Source organism: Corvus moneduloides, chromosome 6 (assembly GCF_009650955.1).
Source record: "Corvus moneduloides isolate bCorMon1 chromosome 6, bCorMon1.pri, whole genome shotgun sequence".
In the NCBI taxonomy this organism is placed as follows: Eukaryota; Metazoa; Chordata; class Aves; order Passeriformes; family Corvidae; genus Corvus; species Corvus moneduloides.
The window spans coordinates 49,583,838-49,605,126 of record NC_045481.1 but is presented as its reverse complement, the minus strand read 5'-3'; the positions used below and the strand labels follow the sequence as shown (position 1 = coordinate 49,605,126).

General features: G+C 37.3%; 1 protein-coding gene across 4 annotated transcripts in view; it reads left to right on the top strand.

The window, feature by feature from the left end:
- OTOG (otogelin) overlaps window positions 1-19,270 on the top strand; it is a 95,106-nt gene extending 75,836 nt beyond the window's left edge. For 2 of the 4 annotated variants that reach the window (XM_032113058.1, XM_032113057.1), the window contains exons 41-56: window positions 1,160-1,380; window positions 2,236-2,374; window positions 3,422-3,616; window positions 4,470-4,682; window positions 5,433-5,537; window positions 5,942-6,052; window positions 7,207-7,308; window positions 7,780-7,878; window positions 8,231-8,271; window positions 8,837-8,912; window positions 9,392-9,570; window positions 10,374-10,478; window positions 10,909-11,028; window positions 11,874-11,919; window positions 16,344-16,423; window positions 17,709-19,270. In XM_032113058.1, coding sequence (XP_031968949.1) covers window positions 1,160-1,380; window positions 2,236-2,374; window positions 3,422-3,616; window positions 4,470-4,682; window positions 5,433-5,537; window positions 5,942-6,052; window positions 7,207-7,308; window positions 7,780-7,878; window positions 8,231-8,271; window positions 8,837-8,912; window positions 9,392-9,570; window positions 10,374-10,478; window positions 10,909-11,028; window positions 11,874-11,919; window positions 16,344-16,423; window positions 17,709-17,909 — 2,033 coding nt within the window. In that variant the 3' untranslated portion in view covers window positions 17,910-19,270. Of the gene's footprint in view, window positions 1-1,159; window positions 1,381-2,235; window positions 2,375-3,421; window positions 3,617-4,469; window positions 4,683-5,432; window positions 5,538-5,941; window positions 6,053-7,206; window positions 7,309-7,779; window positions 7,879-8,230; window positions 8,272-8,836; window positions 8,913-9,391; window positions 9,571-10,373; window positions 10,479-10,908; window positions 11,029-11,873; window positions 11,920-14,974; window positions 15,944-16,343; window positions 16,424-17,708 lie in introns of those variants that run through there. The other 2 variants (XM_032113060.1, XM_032113059.1) reach the window with 2 other exon arrangements.
- Window positions 19,271-21,289: the final 2,019 nt, after the last annotated feature.

Below are 21,289 nucleotides of genomic sequence, written 5' to 3'. Positions count from 1 at the left end.
CTTTAGTTCTGCTGTGTTAAATCTCCTTGTCAATGTGTAACAGAAGTGAAAAAAGATATCCCTGACACGACAGCAACACTTTGAGGTCTTTCTGCACCATACATGCTTCATATCTGTGTTGCAAATACAGAATCAAAAGGTTCAACCAGAAACAGTTTGGAAAGCTGTTTTACTCTCTAAATGCCTGTTGCTGTATCACTGACTGTCATCAGGAATTGCAAAAACTGGTAAAACAGACCAGTTCTTTAGAGAAGGGTGGAATCCACAAACACTTTTTTGAACAGATAAAGAATTAGAATTGTGCTTGTGGAGACATCAGAAGAAAACATTTTAGAAGTTTGGTACAAAAGTCTCAGAAACTGATTAGGAAGAAAGAATGGGTGACTGATCCATTCTACTTTTTTCTCCCTTCTGGTTTGACTTTCTGAGGAGACTACTGCCATTCTTGGATGTTCTTTGCTGACCACAGTCACTGCCCTTGTTATGTAGCTTCTTTTGCTCTAAATTGTTCCACAATTGCTGATTATCTTAGTTAAAACAGAAAGAAAAATATGGTGCTGCCTTCTGAGAAGTGAATACAGAAAAGTTTTATTTTCTTTCTTTTTTTTTCCTGCTGAGTGGTAATAATAAATATAGCTGGAAGTGCAGCAAGCTGCAGTTCCATGGTGCCTCTTCATCCAGTAGATGCTGATGATTGCTCAGAAGCATAAGTAAAATACAGTACGGTATTTTCTGAAGTACAGTATCAGATCAGCATCCTGGCATTTTATGGTTGTTCCCTTTTCTGATAATATTTACAGTTTTAATTTGTTGGTATACATGGAGGTGCTTTGCAACCTTTTTTAGAATACATTTTTGTTTAGTATTTGCAGCTGAGGAAGAAAGTTTCAGTTTTTTATTCGGGTTCTCGGAGTATCTCTTTGATATGCAGTAGATTTCCATTCAGAGGTGTATCTTTACTTTTGCTTTCCTTAATTTTGCTGAATTTTGTCTATTTTGATCCTAACGAAGACTTTTTACATCTGTTATAGGTTGTGATACTATTATGTTTTATAAGATTTTGAAAAGGTGTTTACTTTCTCGAGTATGCCACTTCAAACATATTTACCATGTGTTAACCTGCTTTTTTCTTTTTTTTTTCTCTTCTGATAATTCACAGGGTTTTGTGATAGAAGCTTGGAAAATGACTTGATGCTACCCAACAGGACAGTTTTAAGCCAAAGAAGTTCACCCTCGACTTTTATAGACAGCTGGCAAGTGCCAGACACGTTAAAGTATGTCGGAGAAGACAGGCATCAGGAAGCTAATTGCTCAGTCATGGACTGCTCAGAGTGCTTAAGAATGGTGTTGAACCAGACCTTCAGCAGCTGTCACCCTTATGTATGTTAACTATTTCCAGGCTTACGTTTTGAGAGCTGCAGTTCAGATATAATTTTGTATACTTGGTAATTTCGTTAACGTGAGACTACATGTAACTGTATCTGTTGAACGAGATGCATATTTTTGTGTGTGCCTACAGTTGCAAGGTAAAAGTGATTGAAGAGTATGAAGCTTGATAGGAGGGTTGCAATAAGCAACTTTCAGAATTTCACCTCTGTTAGTTTTGAAATACCCCGAAATTCATAAAGCAGTCATAGATAATTCAGCTGTATCAATAAGATGTAGAAAAATGTAACAGAAAATAGTTTTAGGATTTAATTAATCCTTAAGCCTTTGGTAATTTAACAAGTCCCAAATTGCAATGGGAAATCTGAGAACCTGCATTCTCAAAGGCTCTAGAGACAGAGTTCCAGCTTGGAGATGTGAGAGGGTAGAACAGACCCTTAAAAGCAAGCCTAAGGAAAATAACAAACTCCTGGTGTGCAAATAAATTATTTGTGGTCACATGAGTACATTTACCATTTGACCTTTTCTATATAATTGATTTTGATGAAGAAGAGACCAAAAATAGGTAAAAATTTAGAGATAAGAAGGAACAAAGTAATTGAGTCTTCTACTAGAAAAACTTTATTACCCTTTACCCCTTGGCACTTGTAAGAGATAAAACTAAGGAGTAGAATCATGTCCATGTCTGGGAAGTCTTAAATACTAGTAGATTATCTTTGTACACCAATGAAGGCTTACCATGAACTAAGAACTCTTGGCTTCTTTGTAGCTAGTATTTTTAAAGGTCAGTCTTTCCTACCTAGCTTAGCCTCTGTGAAGGTGCCATCTCTTTTTTTTTTCCTTTGTTAGATTCCACCTGAGCAATTCTGTGATATATGGGCTCGAGACACTGAGTACATTCAAAATCCATGTGTTTCACTAGCTGCCTATGTAGCAATGTGCAACAAGTTCAATGTTTGCATAGAGTGGAGAAGCTCTGATTACTGCCGTAAGTATTCTACGTCTATGCCCACCTCTAGTGTTCACAGAGAGAAAACTTGCCTAATTTAAGAGTTACTGTAAGTTGAAAACACCAGTGGTTCTTGAGTCTTCATGTGCTTTGATGCTGCTGCAGAAAGCTGTGCCTTTGGAGAAAGGATTAGAGAAAGGAAACACCTTTGAGATTAGACGGAGAGTAAGGAGTAAAGCCTGAGGGCTTAGAGCATCCTTGCAGAAGACTTCTCCCATAGCAACACTAAAGTGTAAGGCCAAATGGGATCTGTAGCTGGATCACAGCATCTCCTTGTGCTGTCCATGGTCACCTAGGAAAAGCCCCCTGCGGTGATAACACAGGAAGGTCTGTGGGTTTGGTGCTTGAAAATAGAAGGGCTTATTGATGAAGCATGATCGCCCCAAAATAAGAGAACTCACTGTACATAGAAATCATAAGTGATGCCTTTTTTAAAGTGATTTAAGGTGTGTATATTTGTACAGGATTCATACAGGCATATAATAATGCCTTGCAAATAAGTTATGTAGTCTAACACTTAAAAACAGCCAATTTTTTAAAATTAATTCAGCTTGTATGGATTTTATTAGGTAGTAACTGTTAAAAGGAGCTCACAAAATTTAGCTGTAAATGTGTTCCATCCATCGTGAAGGGACATATCACACTTATTTTTATACCACAATGATGCATTTTCTTCACTGCAGATTATTCAGAACACTCTATGATTGATCTGTGTAGTATTTGAAAGTGTTTTTGAAGTTTGAACTATTTTGTGTCAACACTGTTGCATGGTTTGATATCTCTGCTGCCAAAATGCAAACTGAATCTTGATGAATGTTATTACAAGAAGAGAAGTAAAAATGCCTGCAGATTCCTTATGTTTGAATTTATTGTGGCGGTAACTGCTCTGTGTTGGTGTTTCAGGTTGGTAGATCCAATTGAATCATCAAGCACAGAAAGTTGACAAGAAGACAATAATGTCTTCTCCTAGGTGTTGCCTGTGGGATTACAACTTCAACATGTCTGATTTATTTATTTCCTTCCTAGCCTTCCCCTGCTCTGAAAACTTCTCCTACCAGCCTTGCATAGCTGCCTGTGAGGTTCCAGAGAGTTGTCAGAATAATGAGGTTGCTTCCCTAGACTCGGAGTCCTGCTCAGTGCTGACAGAAGGCTGCGTCTGTGCTGGAGGGACCATCCTTCACCGGACTCATACTGCTGTCTGTATTCCTGAAGAAAAATGTGGTATATTTGGATGTGATTTTTTTCTTAATTATCTGCAAGTTGGTGGTCAGATACTCCATTATTCATAAGTTGAGTTCTGGTTTGGTGTTGTGTGTGCGTTCTGAATATGTCATTCATTTGAGGATTCTAGATATTCAGTGAACATTAACAGTGCAGGTGAGAAAGCAAGGAATGTCCTTGTGGTGCACAATTTTGCTCACTTTCTCTCAGCTGGAAGATGCTCTTTGAAGTCTTTGCTTAAGTATTCAATTACTCTAAGAGTGTTAGTCTTGGCCTCCTTTTCACCCAAGCCCTTTGCCAAGGGTGCAACCTTTTGAGACCCAATGGCATTCAAATGACACACAGCAACAATTAATTACACATTTTGAATTATATGTGTGTGTCCTGCCAGCACTCAAGTTTATTTTCATTGCAATTCTGCCTCAGTACACCAAATAATGGACCAATTCTTCTCCCTAACAACATGAACCTTAAAGATGCAGTTTATGATAAATCAGACTACTAAAGCACAGTAAATTGGTAATAGTTTTGATATTTGTGAAATGCAAAAGTAACTTCTTTTCAGATCATTACTTTAAAAACAAAGGATTGGATTGGGGTTTTAAGTGACTGGCCTTGCAGGGGAGATACAAAACGAATTGAAAGTCTGGATCTTCTGGAAGGTGTTGAGTGTCTTGCTTTCCTGTACAAACTCAGTCGCAGACTGTCTCCTCTTTCCCTTTTTTGTGGGGTGATGCCTTTAAAAACTCGGGGATTTTTATGCTTCATAGATCCACATCCACTATGGAAAAAAATGGTGATCAAAATTGGAATTAAAAAGGAATTACTTCTGTTTTCTGTTGTCCTGATCTAGCTTGTACAGACAGCTCAGGGACACCTCATGCTGTGGGTGACATCTGGAAAACTTCTTTGAGTGGATGCTGTATGCAAAAATGTGTTGACAGTGAGACCATTATTCCAGTGGAGTACAACTGTTCAGGGCTCCACAATTTAGAGTGTCAGCGATTTGCAGAAGTGGCCTTGCTTGTTCCTGATGATCAGACATGTTGTCCTCAGAAGATCTGTAGTAAGTATTCCTTCATGGTTAGGAGTACTGCCCACTGCAGGAATAGGCAGATGTCCTTTCTCTGTGGTTTGCCTTCCTGTTACACATTCTATTTTTGAAGCAAATGGAAATTATTTTGGTTTGAATTTACAGATTATGTAGAAAACTGTAGAAACTGTTTGGCTCAATATATCCAGTAGGTTTTGAGGGAGAGGTAGAGGAATAGGAGGAGGACTGAAATAGCACTGGGTTTATTTGAATATGAATTATGTTTCCCTCAAGTGTAGAGATTACCAGTTTATTTTTAATCTCCAGAAACAAACAAATGATCTAGGTAATTCCAAGGAAAAAAAATCAGATGATTGTTTATCTAATTTACAAAGTGAGCAGTAAAAAGGGATAGAAAAGCTTTCTTTCATTTAATTCTTGCTTAGCTTAGAAAGTTTCAAAAAGAAATTGCAAGCAATTTTCATGTTTTGGCCACCTGGTATGGTGTTGCAGTGAATTTTTTGGAGGAGGTTTGTTTTTATAATTCTCACAATGACTCAGCTCTAGTTTAACATTGCCTCCATGGAGTGTTGCAAATGATGAATGCTTCTGAATTCTGCCTCATGGGGGTTTTTTTGCTGTTTCACTGTGTTTTTCATGTGCCTGTGATTTGGAGTTTTGGGTTATCTAACTGCAAATACTGCTTGCCACTGCTCTACTCGACTTATAAATGCATAGTTTAGAATGTGCTTGTTTTTGTTTTTTTTTCCTTTTATGTAACAGTTTGTAATCAGAGTCTCTGTGAACTCCTAATGCCCGAGTGTAGCAGCTTGGAAAAGTTGGTTACCTACCACAGTGAAGAATCCTGTTGTCCCAGCTACGTTTGTGGTAGGTTTCTTTTGAAAGGTAAAAAATTCCACCCTCTAAAACTCATTCAGTAAACTAAATAGATCAACTTAGGAGGAAAAGGGTAGGTAGATACTATTGTTAGTATGACCATCCACAAATTTTGCTTCTGTCTAAAGCTTGGGTTGGTCTGTGCCTCATTTTGGTAAAGTCCCTTTTTCCCTTCTAACCGTGTTTGACTCTTGATTTTAAGACCAAGGAAAGGCATCAATACAATCTTGTATTGAACGATCAGGCAAGATCTTGTGATACAAGGTAAAAGTTTTTCTAAAGCAGCTTGTAGTTAGTTCCTCTCTGCCCTGCGCTGCCTTTCCTCGGGATATAGCATAACAAAGGAGGAATGCTGAGCTTCATCTAAGGGAATACATCTGTTGCCCTTTTTTCAGAATGTGATCCAGAAAAATGCGAACCATTGGAGCAGATGCCAAGCTGTCAAGATGATCAAACACTAATTGCTGCTCGGGTGGAGAATACCTGCTGCATTTCCTATATATGTGGTACAGTAGCCCGACTGGTTGAGATTATAAGTGTGGTCTTGCATTTGCAATGATGTCTATTATTATATTGCCAAGTAAGGCTCCTTTAGCTCTCCCAACACAGTGAGGCTTGAAAGTGGTTAACTCAATGGGCATTAATTTTCTAAAACATAAGAAATGGCAACAACCATCAGGAGTCACGGACAGCTTTGTACAACTGAGCAGTATTCTTATATCAAGTAGAGGAGTGGTGGTAGGTGGAATTTAGGGCTTTTCAGAGATTGTCCATGTGCAGAGTGTGAACTAGATGCATGAATAGTTTATCTGAAAGAAGACTGAAGTTATATATGCTTTTATTCCCTATATCCTGCTGTATTGGCTATGGCCCATCTTAACAGATGACAAATATCCCACATTAGAGTATTATCCATATTTATTCAGTTCTTTTGAGGTTTATCCTTTAATGACTTAATTCAATGACAAAATTGCACTTTTGCCATTAGTATATGAGCTCTAATCTTACCATACAGTTGTTTTCTGTTTGATAATAATCTGATAATGAGGTGCTATTGAGTTTACTTTATTTTTGTACAGGTGACTCAAAGGCCCTTCCACATGCAAAAATCTGAGTGCTAATAGGAAATGTGAATTACACTTCTGTTACTTACAGTAATCAGGAGATTGCTTTGATCATGTGATAGCAATGGGCTGTGTTTGCCTCCTCTCACTGTCTGCAGAGCATCCTTCTCACTCTTCTTTGATAAAATGAGTCTTTGTACTGTTCCTATTGAAAAGTTCCTGTTGTGGTTGTCATATGTGTTCAAGTGGGAGGATAACACTGGGATCATAGAGGATGCATTTTATTGAGATTCAGAGATTCCTGAAAAAACAACAGCATGACTTAGTAAGAGAGAAGACCTAGCAAAATTTTTCATAACAGGAGAAGGAGGGAAAATCATGTTTGCTCACAAAAAATGTATTAATTCTTTATAGCAGGGAACAAAGGAAAAGGCAAGCTGTACTAAAAGTTAGACTTTTGATTATGGTCTATAAGCAGTGAAGGCAGAGTACCTCTGTTCTCTTTCATATGGATCTGTGACAAATTACAGGCACATTTTCTAGGCAATAGTAAAATTTCTCCCAATGTTTTAGATTTAAATAATTGTTTTCCCCAGCATGCAGGGCTTGCTCGGATCAAATACCCAAATGTCAAGAAGGAGAAGTTCTTATCGTGGATGGCAACACTACTGACAGGTGTTGCCCTACATACCAGTGTAGTAAGTTTGACTTGATTTTAATATTTTAAATAACAGAGAACATGGGAAATTTTTGTAGTGTGGATGTTCAGTGTCAAAAAAGGTGGATCAGAGATACAGCTCCAGTTTTACATATAAGCAAGCTATCATCTGTAGTCCTGAACAGATATCTTTACTTTTAAAACTTCATGTGTATAAAGCATCTTCTCAATATCTGTATCATGGAGACAAGTGTAGTTTCAGGCCTCAAACTGTGGGTACTTAAAATTATTTAAACTTAATACTTAAATATTTAAGTATTTCTCTGGAGTATCTGTACTCCATGCTACTATTATCTGATAGCTAACAGCTGTGTTTCTATTATTAGTCTTTTAAACTAAGGTGTTTTCCAAATATACTTAGTATAAATCATCGACTATATCTTGATTAATATTTCCGTTCATCCAAACATGACGACATTGCGTTCATTGTACTTCCTTTCCTTTGCTTTAGTGTGTGAGGTACATCGTTGTCCTGAATTCAGGTGCATGCTCGGCATGTCTCTGGTGGAGGTGTGGAGCCCGGAGAAGTGCTGCCCCTTCCGGACATGTGGTAAAATCACTGATTTGCACTATAGTTGCCTTAGACAATGACAGATGACAACAGCTTTGGCCTCTTGGTTTTGCGCCTGATTTCAGCCAACTACACCATTGTGAACCTGCTCATGAGCAAATGCTACAGAAAAGTCATTTCATGGTACAGAACTTCCTAATCTGCCTGTTTTGCTTTTCTTGCATCCTGTAGAATTTGCCTCCCCAAACTGGGTGATTTACCGTCTTGAAAATGTTACTGTATTGGGTTTGCTGACTTTTAAATCTGGAAATTTTATTCTCTCTGTTACTGTTGTAAGCAAATGGCATACAACTTGCTAAAGTGCTGTTTCTGGTGTTGTATTTTGTTTTAGAATGTGCATGCGAAACAATCCCCAAACCTCAGTGCAAACTGGTATGAGATTTATCTTCTTTGTCACTAATCTTTTATTAATTTCTTAATAAATCTATTTATCAGTGTCTGAATAATAGTTTTAGCTAGTTATTTAGGGAAATAGTTATTTAGGGAAATATGAAACACCATGTGACCACCTCTTTTTTAAAATTACTTTACAGTAAGATTTACCTAGTATTAAGAAGCCTTCTAAGTCTAAATACCTTGCAGAACAAAATGACTGCATGGCCCTGATATTTCCAGCGCTTTTATTACCATATTCTGCCCCAATATATTGGTGGAGTAGGACTGCTTTCATGCACACAGGATAATTCAGGGTAAAACTTCATGCTTAATGTGTTGTAACTAAATGCTTTAAAGCATCACTGTTTGTTAATATTATTTGTTATGGTGAATATGTTAACATACATCATACACTCAGGCTGCTGACTAAGCAGAACCTTCAAGAGATACTGCTACCCAGATGCTGAAGGAAAGTTGTTTAAAAGAAAAAGATCATATAGAGGAGAAAAAACGCTGTTGTTCCATGTATAATTTTTTTTTCCCCCTGCTTTTATACCTGCAGGGGCAGAAACTTCAGATAGATGAACTGTTTCAGAACAGTACAGAAAATGTCTGTAACTGTGTGAAGTACAAATGTGGTAAGTCAGAAAATAATTTAATTCAAAGAAATAGCCTTTCAATTGCTAAGGGAAATTAGGAATTAAAAATCAGGTGTTCACTTTGAACTTGGAACTGAAGAGGACAGGATTAACTGACATAATTCACAAATAGTGCTAATTCTCCTCTGTGGGGAGAAATAGACATTTCTCAGGTACATTTCTTATCCTGAAGTAGTCTTCCAAAAGAAAACACTTGAAGAAGCCTGCACTGTCACTTGGATGCAGCTAATAGAATATTGCATATTTATTTAGATTCCATGCATGGCTGTATTTGAAATAACTTGGTGACTGCAGTGAAGCATTAGATTACTCTTAACATTTTGTTTGAAAATGTGGCCCATAATTCTAAAATAGGTAGAGTAGCTTTTCCCATTCCTGTTTCACTGTTTAAAACATTTTTAATGGAGTTTTGATACCTAGCTGATTGTCCTGAGCATGCTGTTTGTGTTTTCTTGCAGTGAGAGACAAAGTTTGCCTGAGTAATGAGAGAGGTGTGCTGCTTCCTGGGCAGAGAATTGTGGAACACAGTGCAGATGGCATTTGCCATATTTCTTACTGTACAAATGTGGTTGATCCTTCCACTAAATACTACAAAATAAACACGTCTTCGATAGACTGTGCTGTCAAGTGCAAAGCTGTAAGAAATTCAGAAATTTAGACCTGTATACTTGGACGGGTGGCCTGAATTACATTGTGATGGGTTTTGTTGAGCAGATGACAGTCGTAGGAGCAAGTTGGAAAGAGTAATTAGGATATTTCCCTCCTCTACCACACTTCTGATGGACGTTTATAAAAGTTTCCCTCCCTCCCTCCCTCCCTCCACTGTGTTCTCTGCTGTGTAAATCTTACATAAACTAAAGTATATAGTGACTGCCTCCTTTGATTAATGGCATGCTGCCTCCCTGCATCCCTGCAGAACTTCAACCACATTATGTGCAAACTGGTACGAACTCCTGGCAGACATTAGCTGAATAAGAATTAGGAAGAGAATAATTATAAATAGAAGAATTCTAAATGTGATGACAACAGCTTTATGAAATAAGCAAATGTTACATTGTCTTTTTACAAGATATGATACCTTTCCATGGGAATATTATACTGATTTTTTTCTAATTTTATAGTTACTTGATGTCTAATGTGTAAAAAGTTAAAATTTCAGTGGTTCTTGAAGTAAACTGTCACTTACAATCAAAAATGGTTGAAAGACCAGTTAATTCTCTCAGATTTGGTACTTCTCTTTTACTCCAATTAAGATCAAAGGTATTTTATAAACCATCATGAATGTGCAGTGTGTGCAAATTAAGCTGTGTGGTTTTGAAAGTTACTTTAAAAATATCCCTAAAATCAGATACCTGGAAAAAAAAATCTGCCTGTTACAGTAGTAAAATGTTGAACTGCAAGATGGTCTCATACAAGGAATAATCTACTTGATTTTGGCAGAACCAAGTCTATCAGCCTCCAAAAGATTTAACAACGTGCTGTGGTAGCTGCAAGAACTTGTCTTGTCTCCACACTTTTAGCAATGGTACAGTTGCCAGCTTTAAGGTGAGTTTGCATGTTTTATTCCTTCAAAATATTTAGAAGTAAACAAAAATTGTGAAATACTTTACACATCTAGCCATATAAAATGTGCAGAAAAGAGCTTTATTTGGCCAAATACCAGGAATAGTTTTGCATGTACACAACATTAATTTCTTGGAGAGTCAACCATATAACTGTCAACAAAAATTAAAGGATTCTGATCTATACCAGAGAACTGCCATCAACTCGACTCTTTTAGAATCTGCTTAACATTATGTTTTTTTTATTGGACTCTCAAATGCAGTACTTAAACAGAACTCAAATATGCATCTAAATTATATTTTGCTGTATGTATTACTGTATATTCAGGTGAGACCTCATTCAATGGAATTGTTTAATTAATACTTGAAATACTGTTTTTGCTGATTAAAGTTTGTTTTGCAATTTTTGACAGCCTGGTGCTGTTTGGATTTCAAACTGCATCAGATATGAATGCACCAACACAGCAATAGGACCAGTTCTGGTTTCCTCTGCAGTTGGATGCCCACCCTTTAATGAAACTGAATGTGTGAAGGTCAGTGTACAAGACACTGTTTGCATTCCAGCTGTGATTTCTGTTTGCATGAAAAGATGTAACTTTGGCAAAAGATGTTTTTACCTCAAGAAGGGAGAAATTACAAATTTTTGCATGTTTGTATTTTTGGGCAGACATTTAAAGGTAAAAGGTATAACCACACACAAGACTACTGTGCCACCAGGTTGCTGAGTTACACAGATGGACACACCTCTTCTGATTCTTAGAATCTATTTTTTTTTAAATTGGGGCTTGTAATATCAAACTAGTCTTCATACAACTGTCTGAACTTGGATGCTTCCCTGGGCTGAACTTCCCCTTTCTAACATTTTTCATGTATAGCAATTTGATTCAGCACAATGATCAAAAACATTGAAAAAAAAGGAAAGATAGTCTGAAAATCAGGAGCATCTTTTCTACAGTAACACATAAAGTCTTATGAACCAGTTTTGGAGCAAGAACAAAAGTTCTACTTGAATTTGCAAAATGAGATTAGACTAAATGCCAGGAAATGGAGGCAAGGAGAATTCTCTTTCAGCTCTCTGTAATTCTACATTTACATGTGCATAGAAAGCTGCATTTCTTGGTGAATGATGTTACACGAGTAGGGAACAGTCCTGAAGGAACTGGGTGGCTGTAGTTCTTCCTCACAAATAGTAGTGGGTTGGTTCTTCAGAACTGTCTCAATTTCCTAGCCAAGGCTTCATACATTCACCAGAGTGTTGCATTTGCCTGAATAATGATGCAGAGCTTTATCTGAAAGATATTTTTAATAGTGCAGATATATGGGAATGAATGCTTGAAAAAATCAAGTTTTTTCCTCTTTTATTTTATGTTTTGGTCAGGTTGGAGGCTATATTGTGCCATTCTTAGAAGGATGCTGCAAAACATGTAAGTGATTATTGACAATTCCTGCCCCACAAGTCCCTCTGATTTGTTGCCTTATAAATAAAGTGGATTACTTCCTACATAAAAGCTTGATTCACATCTCAAAGGCTGTGCTTCTCCTGGTTTCACTTATGTAAATAATTCTGAAAGCAGTGGAGTTAAATCAAAGGAAAACACTTTAACGCTGAAACATTTACTCCCTGATCACTGATAGTGATTGTAGCTGGTCAGGCCACTGAAATTCCTACCTTGAGTATTTTGTAGTTCTCGTGTAAAAGTCCTCCTAAAATTTTAGGAATTGCATTTAGTATAATAAGGTACTGTGTTTTAGAAGGCACCTTAAAACCATGCTTCGTCTACATTAATATCTTCCTATTTGGTAAAAATGAACATGGATCTATGTGTTTTGTAAGTTAATTTTGTAAATAATAAATACAGTAACTAATAGACATAGTTCAGAATCCTTCAGGCAGTATCTTTTAAACGATTTTGCAACTTAAAAATCCCCCCCTTACTTGATTATCTGTGAGAGCTAATTAAGGTTCTCTGGGGGAAAAAAAACACAGAATAAAAATTCTCTACAGAAGAGGTTTGAAAGATACTATTTCTTAATAGAAATCAAGAAAATAGCAATAATTTTTTTTCTTAATACATTGGTACATAGCTGAAACATTTTGGCTGATTTCATGAAGGACTTAGGCTGAAGTTGATATTATTAGAAGCAACTGAAAAGGAGATTTTTGTACTGGGCAGTAATATTTTTAAATGCAAAAATCTGACTTAATTTGCATAAGTGGCTGACATAGGGACCTGAAAGTGTGCCAGAGTGCTGGAGAAAAATGCAGGTATTTCCTGCTGGGTGGGATGGAACTTGCACAGCCGTGACCACCTGGCATGGTACCATGTGCACAGTTACTGCAGTGGGTTATGTGCTGCCAGCTGGGAGGTACCTTTTGGCGTTACTCACTGGTGTTACATTTGGTAGTTTATTGAAACTGTGCAAATTTTATCTGGTTTTTCTTTTCCTCTGCTCCCACCATAAGGGAATGATAATATCTATTCAAGTTTTTTCCCTCTGACGGACTTGTGTTTCAAGCACTTGTCCTAGTTCTGTGGCAAATTCTCCATAGGCGCTCTGAGATCAGTTTTTGATTATCTGACATTGCCCTTCAATGCCCTAGCAGCCAAATAAGCCAGCTCCTGAACAATTTAGTTAGACAGTTAAACATCCATTAAGCTACTTTTCATCAGGGCAGAAGATCTTGCTACTATGCTTAGAGAAGGATTATAACCACACTCTTTAATTTTTAAGGACAAAAGTAAATTGTTAACCTGAAGCATGCCTCACAAAGTAAAATTAAACCCTTGAAGAACCCAGTGGCTTCTGAGATTTCTAGAGTACATTTCTAGAGTTCTGATTTCACACTTGTTTGTGCACGACACAGAATGTCTGTGAATCATGTAGTTCATTCTGACTACAAGCAAATCTGCCATGAGAGCTGTCAGTCAGTTGTAATTGTGGGAGACATTTTATGAGAAGGATTATCAGCATTTTGTTTTCTTTATAAGTACTTTGCCATTATAAACAATTGATTTTTGTTTTCGGTTTTAATTGGCTTCTGAAAATTAAGAGCCTGGAGCTCCATCAAAACCTAGAGAGGAAATTACACTATTTTTTTTTTGTTGCCCCAAAGGACCCATTAGACTCAGGACACCAGATTGCCTCAGTTACACCAACGTAGATCAGATTCTTCCTGGTTTTCACATGAGATTTAGCAGTGGAAGTAATGCCTGGACGTGGCATTGTGAACCCTGCCTGAGCAGGGAAGCAGGACCAGATGACCTCCAGAGGTCTCTTCCAACCTCAGCCATTCTGTGATCCTGTAATATACAGGCATTTTAAAGCTGATTTCTGTTTTCCAAAATCTAGTAACTCCCAAATGTTTCCATACTTCCAGAAATCCTCTGTAACATGTGCTCTGTTCAATGTGTAATATTCTTACCAGGTTCTTCAGTGTCAGTGCTCCTCCCATTCCTTGTTAGCCCAGTCACTCCTACAGCCTATGCTGGCTGTCACACAGGTACCTTTTCCTGAAATAAGTAGGACCAACCCAAACAGCATCATTGTTGATTTCCAACAATGTACTCCCTGATAGGAGCACCAGACCTCACATTACCCAATAATTGCCAAAGCTGCAGTGTAGCACAGCTGCTCATGGTTGTTCAGAGTGGCTCCCATTTTGGTTTGTTTTATGCTTTGCACTGTGTGGGCGGTGCATTGTTGTCAGCCAACAATGTACTGTTGGTAGTAAGCACTTGCTTAGTCTTTAGCTTGCTGCATGTGTAAAATTGGGGTGTTTAAAAAGGTAAACTAATTCCATCATGTTTACAGTGCACTAGAACATAGAGGCTAATTGCTTTGCTTGTTAAAGCTTGTTATGTAAGCCACATTTTTGCAGATGATGTGTCGTACAGTTTTGCTTCCAGTGCCACGTACAGTAGAAGCAAGTAATTGCTTTCCCATCCATAGTTAGGACAGTATGCTGAATACAGCAAGCCTGTGTTTACTCCATGAAAATTGGAGATTATCTTTGTTCTTTTTCATAAAGCATGTTAATTCTTTGAATTGTAACATGGCATGAGCACACTTGTTTTGGCATTTATTTCGTGAAAACAACTCTCCAACTTTCTGTAATAGAAATTATGTTGACTGTAATTTTGTACACCCCACTGAGTGATACATCCTACATTAAACTACACTTATGACTCTAGGACTATTAAATCAAAATCTGTATTTCTCTTTCATATTGATGTCACTTTAAGTGACCACAGTGTTATGAGTCAACCCAAAAACCAAGCAAGGATTTTCAACCATACAGATGGTGCAAAAGAATCTCATTATATTATGACACATATAAAATGGTCCCATGTTTTGTAAGGTTCTCTGTAAAAATATATTTTGTTGTAAAGCTCATTAAAAAAGCATTGGATACTAAAATACATGCATGGATACTAAAATACATGCATGGAAATACATTAACTATTTATTTTGTACAAGATACGATGTACTTTCACCATAGCCTGGATGAAGTCATAGTCACAGCTGCACTGAATTCTCCACCCTACACACCATGCGTAATGTAAAAGAAGAAAGAACCATGAAAAGAACTGTGAAAAACATGAAATAATGGTGAGTTGGTGTTTTTTGAAAACAATTTTTTTTCTTCATTTCAATTTACTTTTTCCCGAAGCAAACATAATTCAGTGACAGTCAAGCAGTAGCCAGGTGTTTCTGTCTTCTGAGAAGCAGTGTTACTAGTTTGACAGTGATTAGAGCAGGGAACTGGACATTACGCATCAAGATGTACTTAAAATTGCGTCTCAGGTCAGTGTTGGGTATTGATCAAACCAATGAATCCTTTATTGCCCTTGCTTTTCTGGTGCTAAAAGTATTCCCCTTTTGTCAACATCTTTGGATTTTTTGGCTCAAAGAAAACGCAGCTCTGTAAGTAGAGAGTCATTGGGGGCTGCATCATGGTGTGTAAAGTCTGGTGTGAAATACTGGAAACTCTTCTAATGGAACGGGCTGTTCATTCTCTTACAGATCTGCGACATGATGTGGTTTCTTCAGCACAGAGAGGAGCATCCTCAGAAGATCCTGTTCTCTTACAACTGAGCTTTATACTGAACATCTTTGGTTTTCATCCAATGTTCAGCATTCCTTCTTAAATTAAATTTAACTCCTCATTTAATGTCACGATTTCTTGTGATCTCTTTTATTTGATCCTTTCATGTGCCTTGTACATACTTCTATGAGAAAAATTGTGGAAATAATGAAAATGAAAATAAAATGTTTCATTTGTTCACTGGTGTTCTTTGATTTAATAAAAACATACAGAAATGTAAAGCCCCCTGAAGCCCTGTTCTTCATTGGATTCTGCTACGTATTCTGTTATGTATTTATTTTAAATTTTGTTTATACCACTGGAACACAAGTGCTGCTATTAAAGCTTGTTGTATTTATTTCATGGAAAATGCACTTTAATTTATTAACAAGTTTACGTTTTGATAATGATACCATTCGGTGTCATTAACAAGTTTAATTAATTAACAAGTCTTCTCACAGGAGAGTTTGATCAATTTTATAAGAGTTTTGGAAAACAGTGGACTTACTCCTAAAAGGCTTCTGAGTGAAGAATAAACCTTTTATAGTTGTATTAAAGATAAAAAAGATACTTTAACAAATGAAATAGTTTTAAAAGGGATTCAATGTACAGCTAATGTAATTGCACCAAAGTTTTGTATGTACAGTGATGTATTGGGTATTATTTCATGTCTCTTGACCCCATAAAATGGTCAGGATTGTTCTTGTCTCTGAAATGTTAGAAATTTGAGCTGATATTTTTAAATCTATGCCCATTTTGCAGGTAAGGAAGATGGTAAATTCTGTAAGAAGGTGACTGTTAGGATGACCATCCGCAAGAACGACTGCAGGAGTCACACGCCAGTAAGTAAATAGTCATCGTGATTTCTTTCAATAGAAGAGAAGAAAATACGAGATACAAAAAGAAAGAAAGGAAACTTTGATTCCACAAGGCCTTTGTCGCCATCTCTGTCACAGAGACAGAGGTTTCTGCATTTCACAGAGCTGTTTTAATGCTTCCCTGCATTCTCAGCAGTCATCCTCTCAATAATAAAGAAAAGGAGGCTATTACTTCTTTTTGTGAGCATTTAGGTGCATGTTGGCTTAGTCTCATTTCACCCTATAATGCAATTATTGTATGCAAATTAACTAATATAACTGAACCTTGCCTCGATATTCCACAGTTAAAACAGCTGCAGATGTGTGTAATTTTTCATCTGCCCAGGGAAAGTGTTTAAATGCCAACTTCATGAAGAAGGAATCCTGGGTCCTGAAAGCTTTTTTTAGGCAGCAGCATGAGCACACTGTAAAATGTGGAGGAAGAATGAGGCACTATCTGTGTGTCTATCAAAGGATTTAGTGTTGGAGGACACCAACTATATCCTGCTGAGCAGTATGGCTGAGAGCAGCAGCAAGGGTGCAGACAGACGTCTCGTGTGAGATGTGTAAGAGCGCCTGGAAAAGCTGTAATAAAAGAGAGTAGGGAAACAGCTGTAGCCTCTAAAATGACTCTGATAGTACATTTAGTAGAGTAAGCTGTTGAGCAGCCAAGACATTTATTCTCAGTGTTTCATTGAAGAGGACCACAAACCCTGACTATTAAATTTGAAAAAATTATCAGTTTCTTAAGCCTATTTGTCTTACAGTCTATATTACACATTTGGTATCATTAGTAGTAGTTCCCCTCGGCTTTCCAAAAGATTGGTTCTTTTATTCCTCCTTGCTGATACCCAGTATAGCAACACTGCATCAGTGTATCACTGAAATGAATACTGTAGAGCGTTGTGGAAAGAACATTTGGTGCTGTGTTCAAGCCAAGGTTGTTATGAATACTTTAAAATTCAAAACTGAAATTGCCTCTTTGTGTCTGTTAAGATGGTCAAAATCTGTTACTGAAATTGACAGCAAAGTCAATTTATTGACTTATAATTAATATTAATAATATAAAAATTGAGACCTGTCTGGGCAATGCGCTTCAGGCGTTATTTCCAGATGTAGTGGTAATTCATAAAGGGCTAGAGGAAATACCTCCAAACTTTTCACTGCTTTGCCATTGGATTTGGGTGCCTAATACCTTCACAGTTTCTTGAGAGCCCCTAACTATCCTACCTGCTCCCATTTGCTAATTACTGTCTCTGTGTGTTGCCAGGTGAACATTGTTTCATGTGATGGGAAGTGCCCGTCTGCCAGCATTTACAACTACAACATCAACACCTACGCCAGGTTCTGCAAGTGCTGCAGGGAGCTCGGGCTGCAGAGGAGGACCGTGCAGTTGTATTGCACCAGCAACTCAACCTGGGTCAGCTACTCCATCCAAGAGCCCACAGACTGTTCTTGCCAATGGTCTTAAAAAGCATAAAAGGGAAGAGAACAGCAAGCCCAGCTGTTCACAGCATAATTTTATAATAGTTTATCTATTAAACATACAATAGCCAATCCCCCAAATTTCACCAGTTTAATGCACAAATACACTTGGACTCTCCTAAATTTCTGAAAAGTGGCTTTGCATCACTGGCATTGTGATTCCACTTAATTTTCATTCACAGGGATTGTTCTAAGGGTTCTTGTGATACATGCCAACTTTAAAGGTGATTTACATTAGTGACATCTAAAGAGAAAGAACACCATGTGTTTTGTTCTGGGAGGCCAACCCACTCTTGGTCAAGCCCTCATTCCAGTTTTACATCATGGCCTGACTTACCTGGCAGCAGGTCACTATTTTGAATGCATTGTAATTGTGCAAGTACATTTAGTGTCTGTTAAGAAAAGTTCTTTGGACAACATGAGAAGAATTTTCAGTTTAAATCATATTCCTGTTGCTAAGTAGAGCATGTATAAGAAATTCAATTTAGGATTTATTTTTCTTTAATCAGGGAAACCTTATCACTACTGATGACTGTATGTAATATTCCCTGGGAATAATTTCAGTTTTTCTAGTGTATTTTATATTGTAGTGAAAAGCATTATGTCAAGCATGTGTTTATGGAACAGATCAGCTGTCTTTAGGCTATCTACATTAGTCATTAGTCACTTTGTCTTTCTGCTAAACAATATGACATAAACTGAAAATACACAGATTTAAAAAATAAAAACCATTTTATATTCCTTTGTATAGATATAACTTAAATGAAAACACTCAGTTTACGAAATGAACCATACTTAAATTGTCTCTCTAGGAGAACGAGCATTGTTAAACATTAATTTTTAAAGAGATGAAAGTTCATTAGGAAAGAGAAAATGAGGATTATATATGTGCCTCAAAGAAAAATAAAATTGGAAGTCTTTGTCACCTGTATAGTAGATGCAACTTCTTATGGCGAGCGCTCGAAATTCAAAATGAACAATTGTAAGGTTTGAAATTTCAAAAGCAATTTTTAAAATGAAAATTGAAATTGTTTTTTGTAATGAACTAATTTTTTTCTTCTCCAAGCTAGTGTTACTATTCTATTCTTCCTTAGCAAATTCCAGCGAGATAAGCAAAAACTCAGTAGCTTTTGTTTTGTAGATTAGAATTGTAGATAGCATGCAGTGATACACTTGAGATCTATAAGAGTAGATAGATCTCAGCATACCTTCTTTGAAAGCTGCTTGTCTGCAGTTAATCCAAAGAAAAACATGTTGTTAAAATCAATCATGTGAACATTTTTGATATTAATTTTGTATTCTGTACATTTCATTCTTACAATATCTAATAAACAACAGGAAGTCTTATTTTGTTACAATTAATTTTGCTATCTTGCTAAAGCAGCTTTCTGCTACATGATGAAATGCACTATATTTACTAATATTTTTCTTCAGTGGTGCACGTGGGTAATTTTAGGATTTGCTGATATCACAAGTACTACATCAAGGAGGAAGACCTGCTTATGGATTTTTAAAAATCTACATATTTTTCTGATTTCATCACAGTTCACTTCCATCCTCAGAAATGTGAAATTCCTCTATGTAATTTTATTCAAAACAAAAATTGGAAAGCATTTGTTCATCAAAGTGTAGCAACACAACTCCGACACTGTCAGACTGTCCTGGAAAAACAGGGGCGAAAGAGGGTAAATTTCTGCACATTCCCTTTCCACATTTTTTCTGAGCTAACCCTCAGTTTGACTGCGATGTGTAGACTGTGTTTTGAGTAATTGTTGTGTAGAGATGATCATCCTTCAGCACCTAGGGCCAAATGTGTCTTCAAGCTCTACCTGTTGTTGGTGCAGTCCCTACTCACTTTGCAGAACATGTTCCTTGTTCAAAGCTGTCTTTAAATAGCAAGAAAGAACAGAATTTGGGAGAAGTGCATCCTTTGGAAATCCACGGGGGAAGAAAATGCTGTTTACAGGATACTGAGCAGAGTTAAATCCTTGACGTGCTTAAAATTCATGCTTTGGCATTTTCAAAGGAGAAGTTCAGCTTTCTTTAGTTTACCAGCTGGCAGATGCCATCCTAGAGGGCAGGAATTAATAAGAGATGTTCTTTTGCTCTCAACCAAGATGGTATTTGCTTTGAAGCACCAAACACCACTGTGAGGGACAGAGCAGGAATTAGGCCTCCCTCCCCTGCAGCGTGGTCCTTCCACTTGCCATTTGAGCAGTGAGCTCATTGTTCCTTGCAGCTCAAGGCACTAACTCTGAAAAACAATTGAGACACAGACTTTCAGCTCTTGGTTGAAGAGAAAAGTTAGTGCAGGCAGTGAGCGTAGAAAGCTTACAATAATGTGTCTGGTAACTGTAATCAAACACTGCTGGTGCTGCTACTTCAGCAGTAAAATAATAAACAGCATGATAAGCCCCTACTTCTGCTTTTGCAAACATTAAGCTTACGCTGGGAGAAACAAGGGGAAAGATTCAAACTGCCTCTGGCTTGGCAGGGGAAGCTAGAGTGTTCCTGCCTCTGTGTTAAATTCCTTCATGTGTTCTCAGGCTATCAGTGGTTGTTCAAAGCCACCCGGGCCCTTCCTGTGTATTTACCTTACACTGCATTTGCACGCAGTAGCTCAGGTGGAAAAAGATGTGCCTTATTTGTACTTCCACATCTTTGGAAACCAAAAGGACCTCAATGTGAGTTTCATCTGGCCGTTCCATGCTGGAGTAACTTGGGCTGTAACAATGACTGAGTCCTAAAACAATTTTATTTTCCTTATATTAAGTCCTTTGCTTGAAACTGACCTGATAGAAAATGAGGCTTCTTAACAGAACTTTGCTCCACCCCTGATAACCCTGTTCCCCTCACATGTATTTGCATGCGTGGAGTTTCTTCACAAATTTGATTCCTAATGTAGGGAGAGAAACATCACAGGCTTGTGTTTCATTAAATCTAGGAATTAAAATCTTTCTAATGCTAGGTGGTTTTCCATCTTTGACTAAAATGTTTCATATTTGGGTATGGAAACATTGGATGGTTGTTACAGTGCTGATTGCTCTTTTTTGTCTCTTTAAAAAACGCTTTATAAGCATTACCTTGAGCAAGCTTACCCAGCCTTGATTCACAGGAAAATATGAGAGATTTGGCAGCTGGACTCTTGAATATTACACATATTGGCCCTTGAGAAAGGCCTTTAGAAAGAAATACAATGATATCAATTGTGTTTTCTAAATGCTCATTCTCTGGGTTAGAGGTACATGATCTGAACTCAGGATAATGGCCTCTTGAGTCTCTAATGGCCTCTCTTCCTCCAATTAGTGCTGCCTGGTGGTTTGGTAAATTGAGATATTGGCATCTGCTGGGTTGCAGTTTAACGTG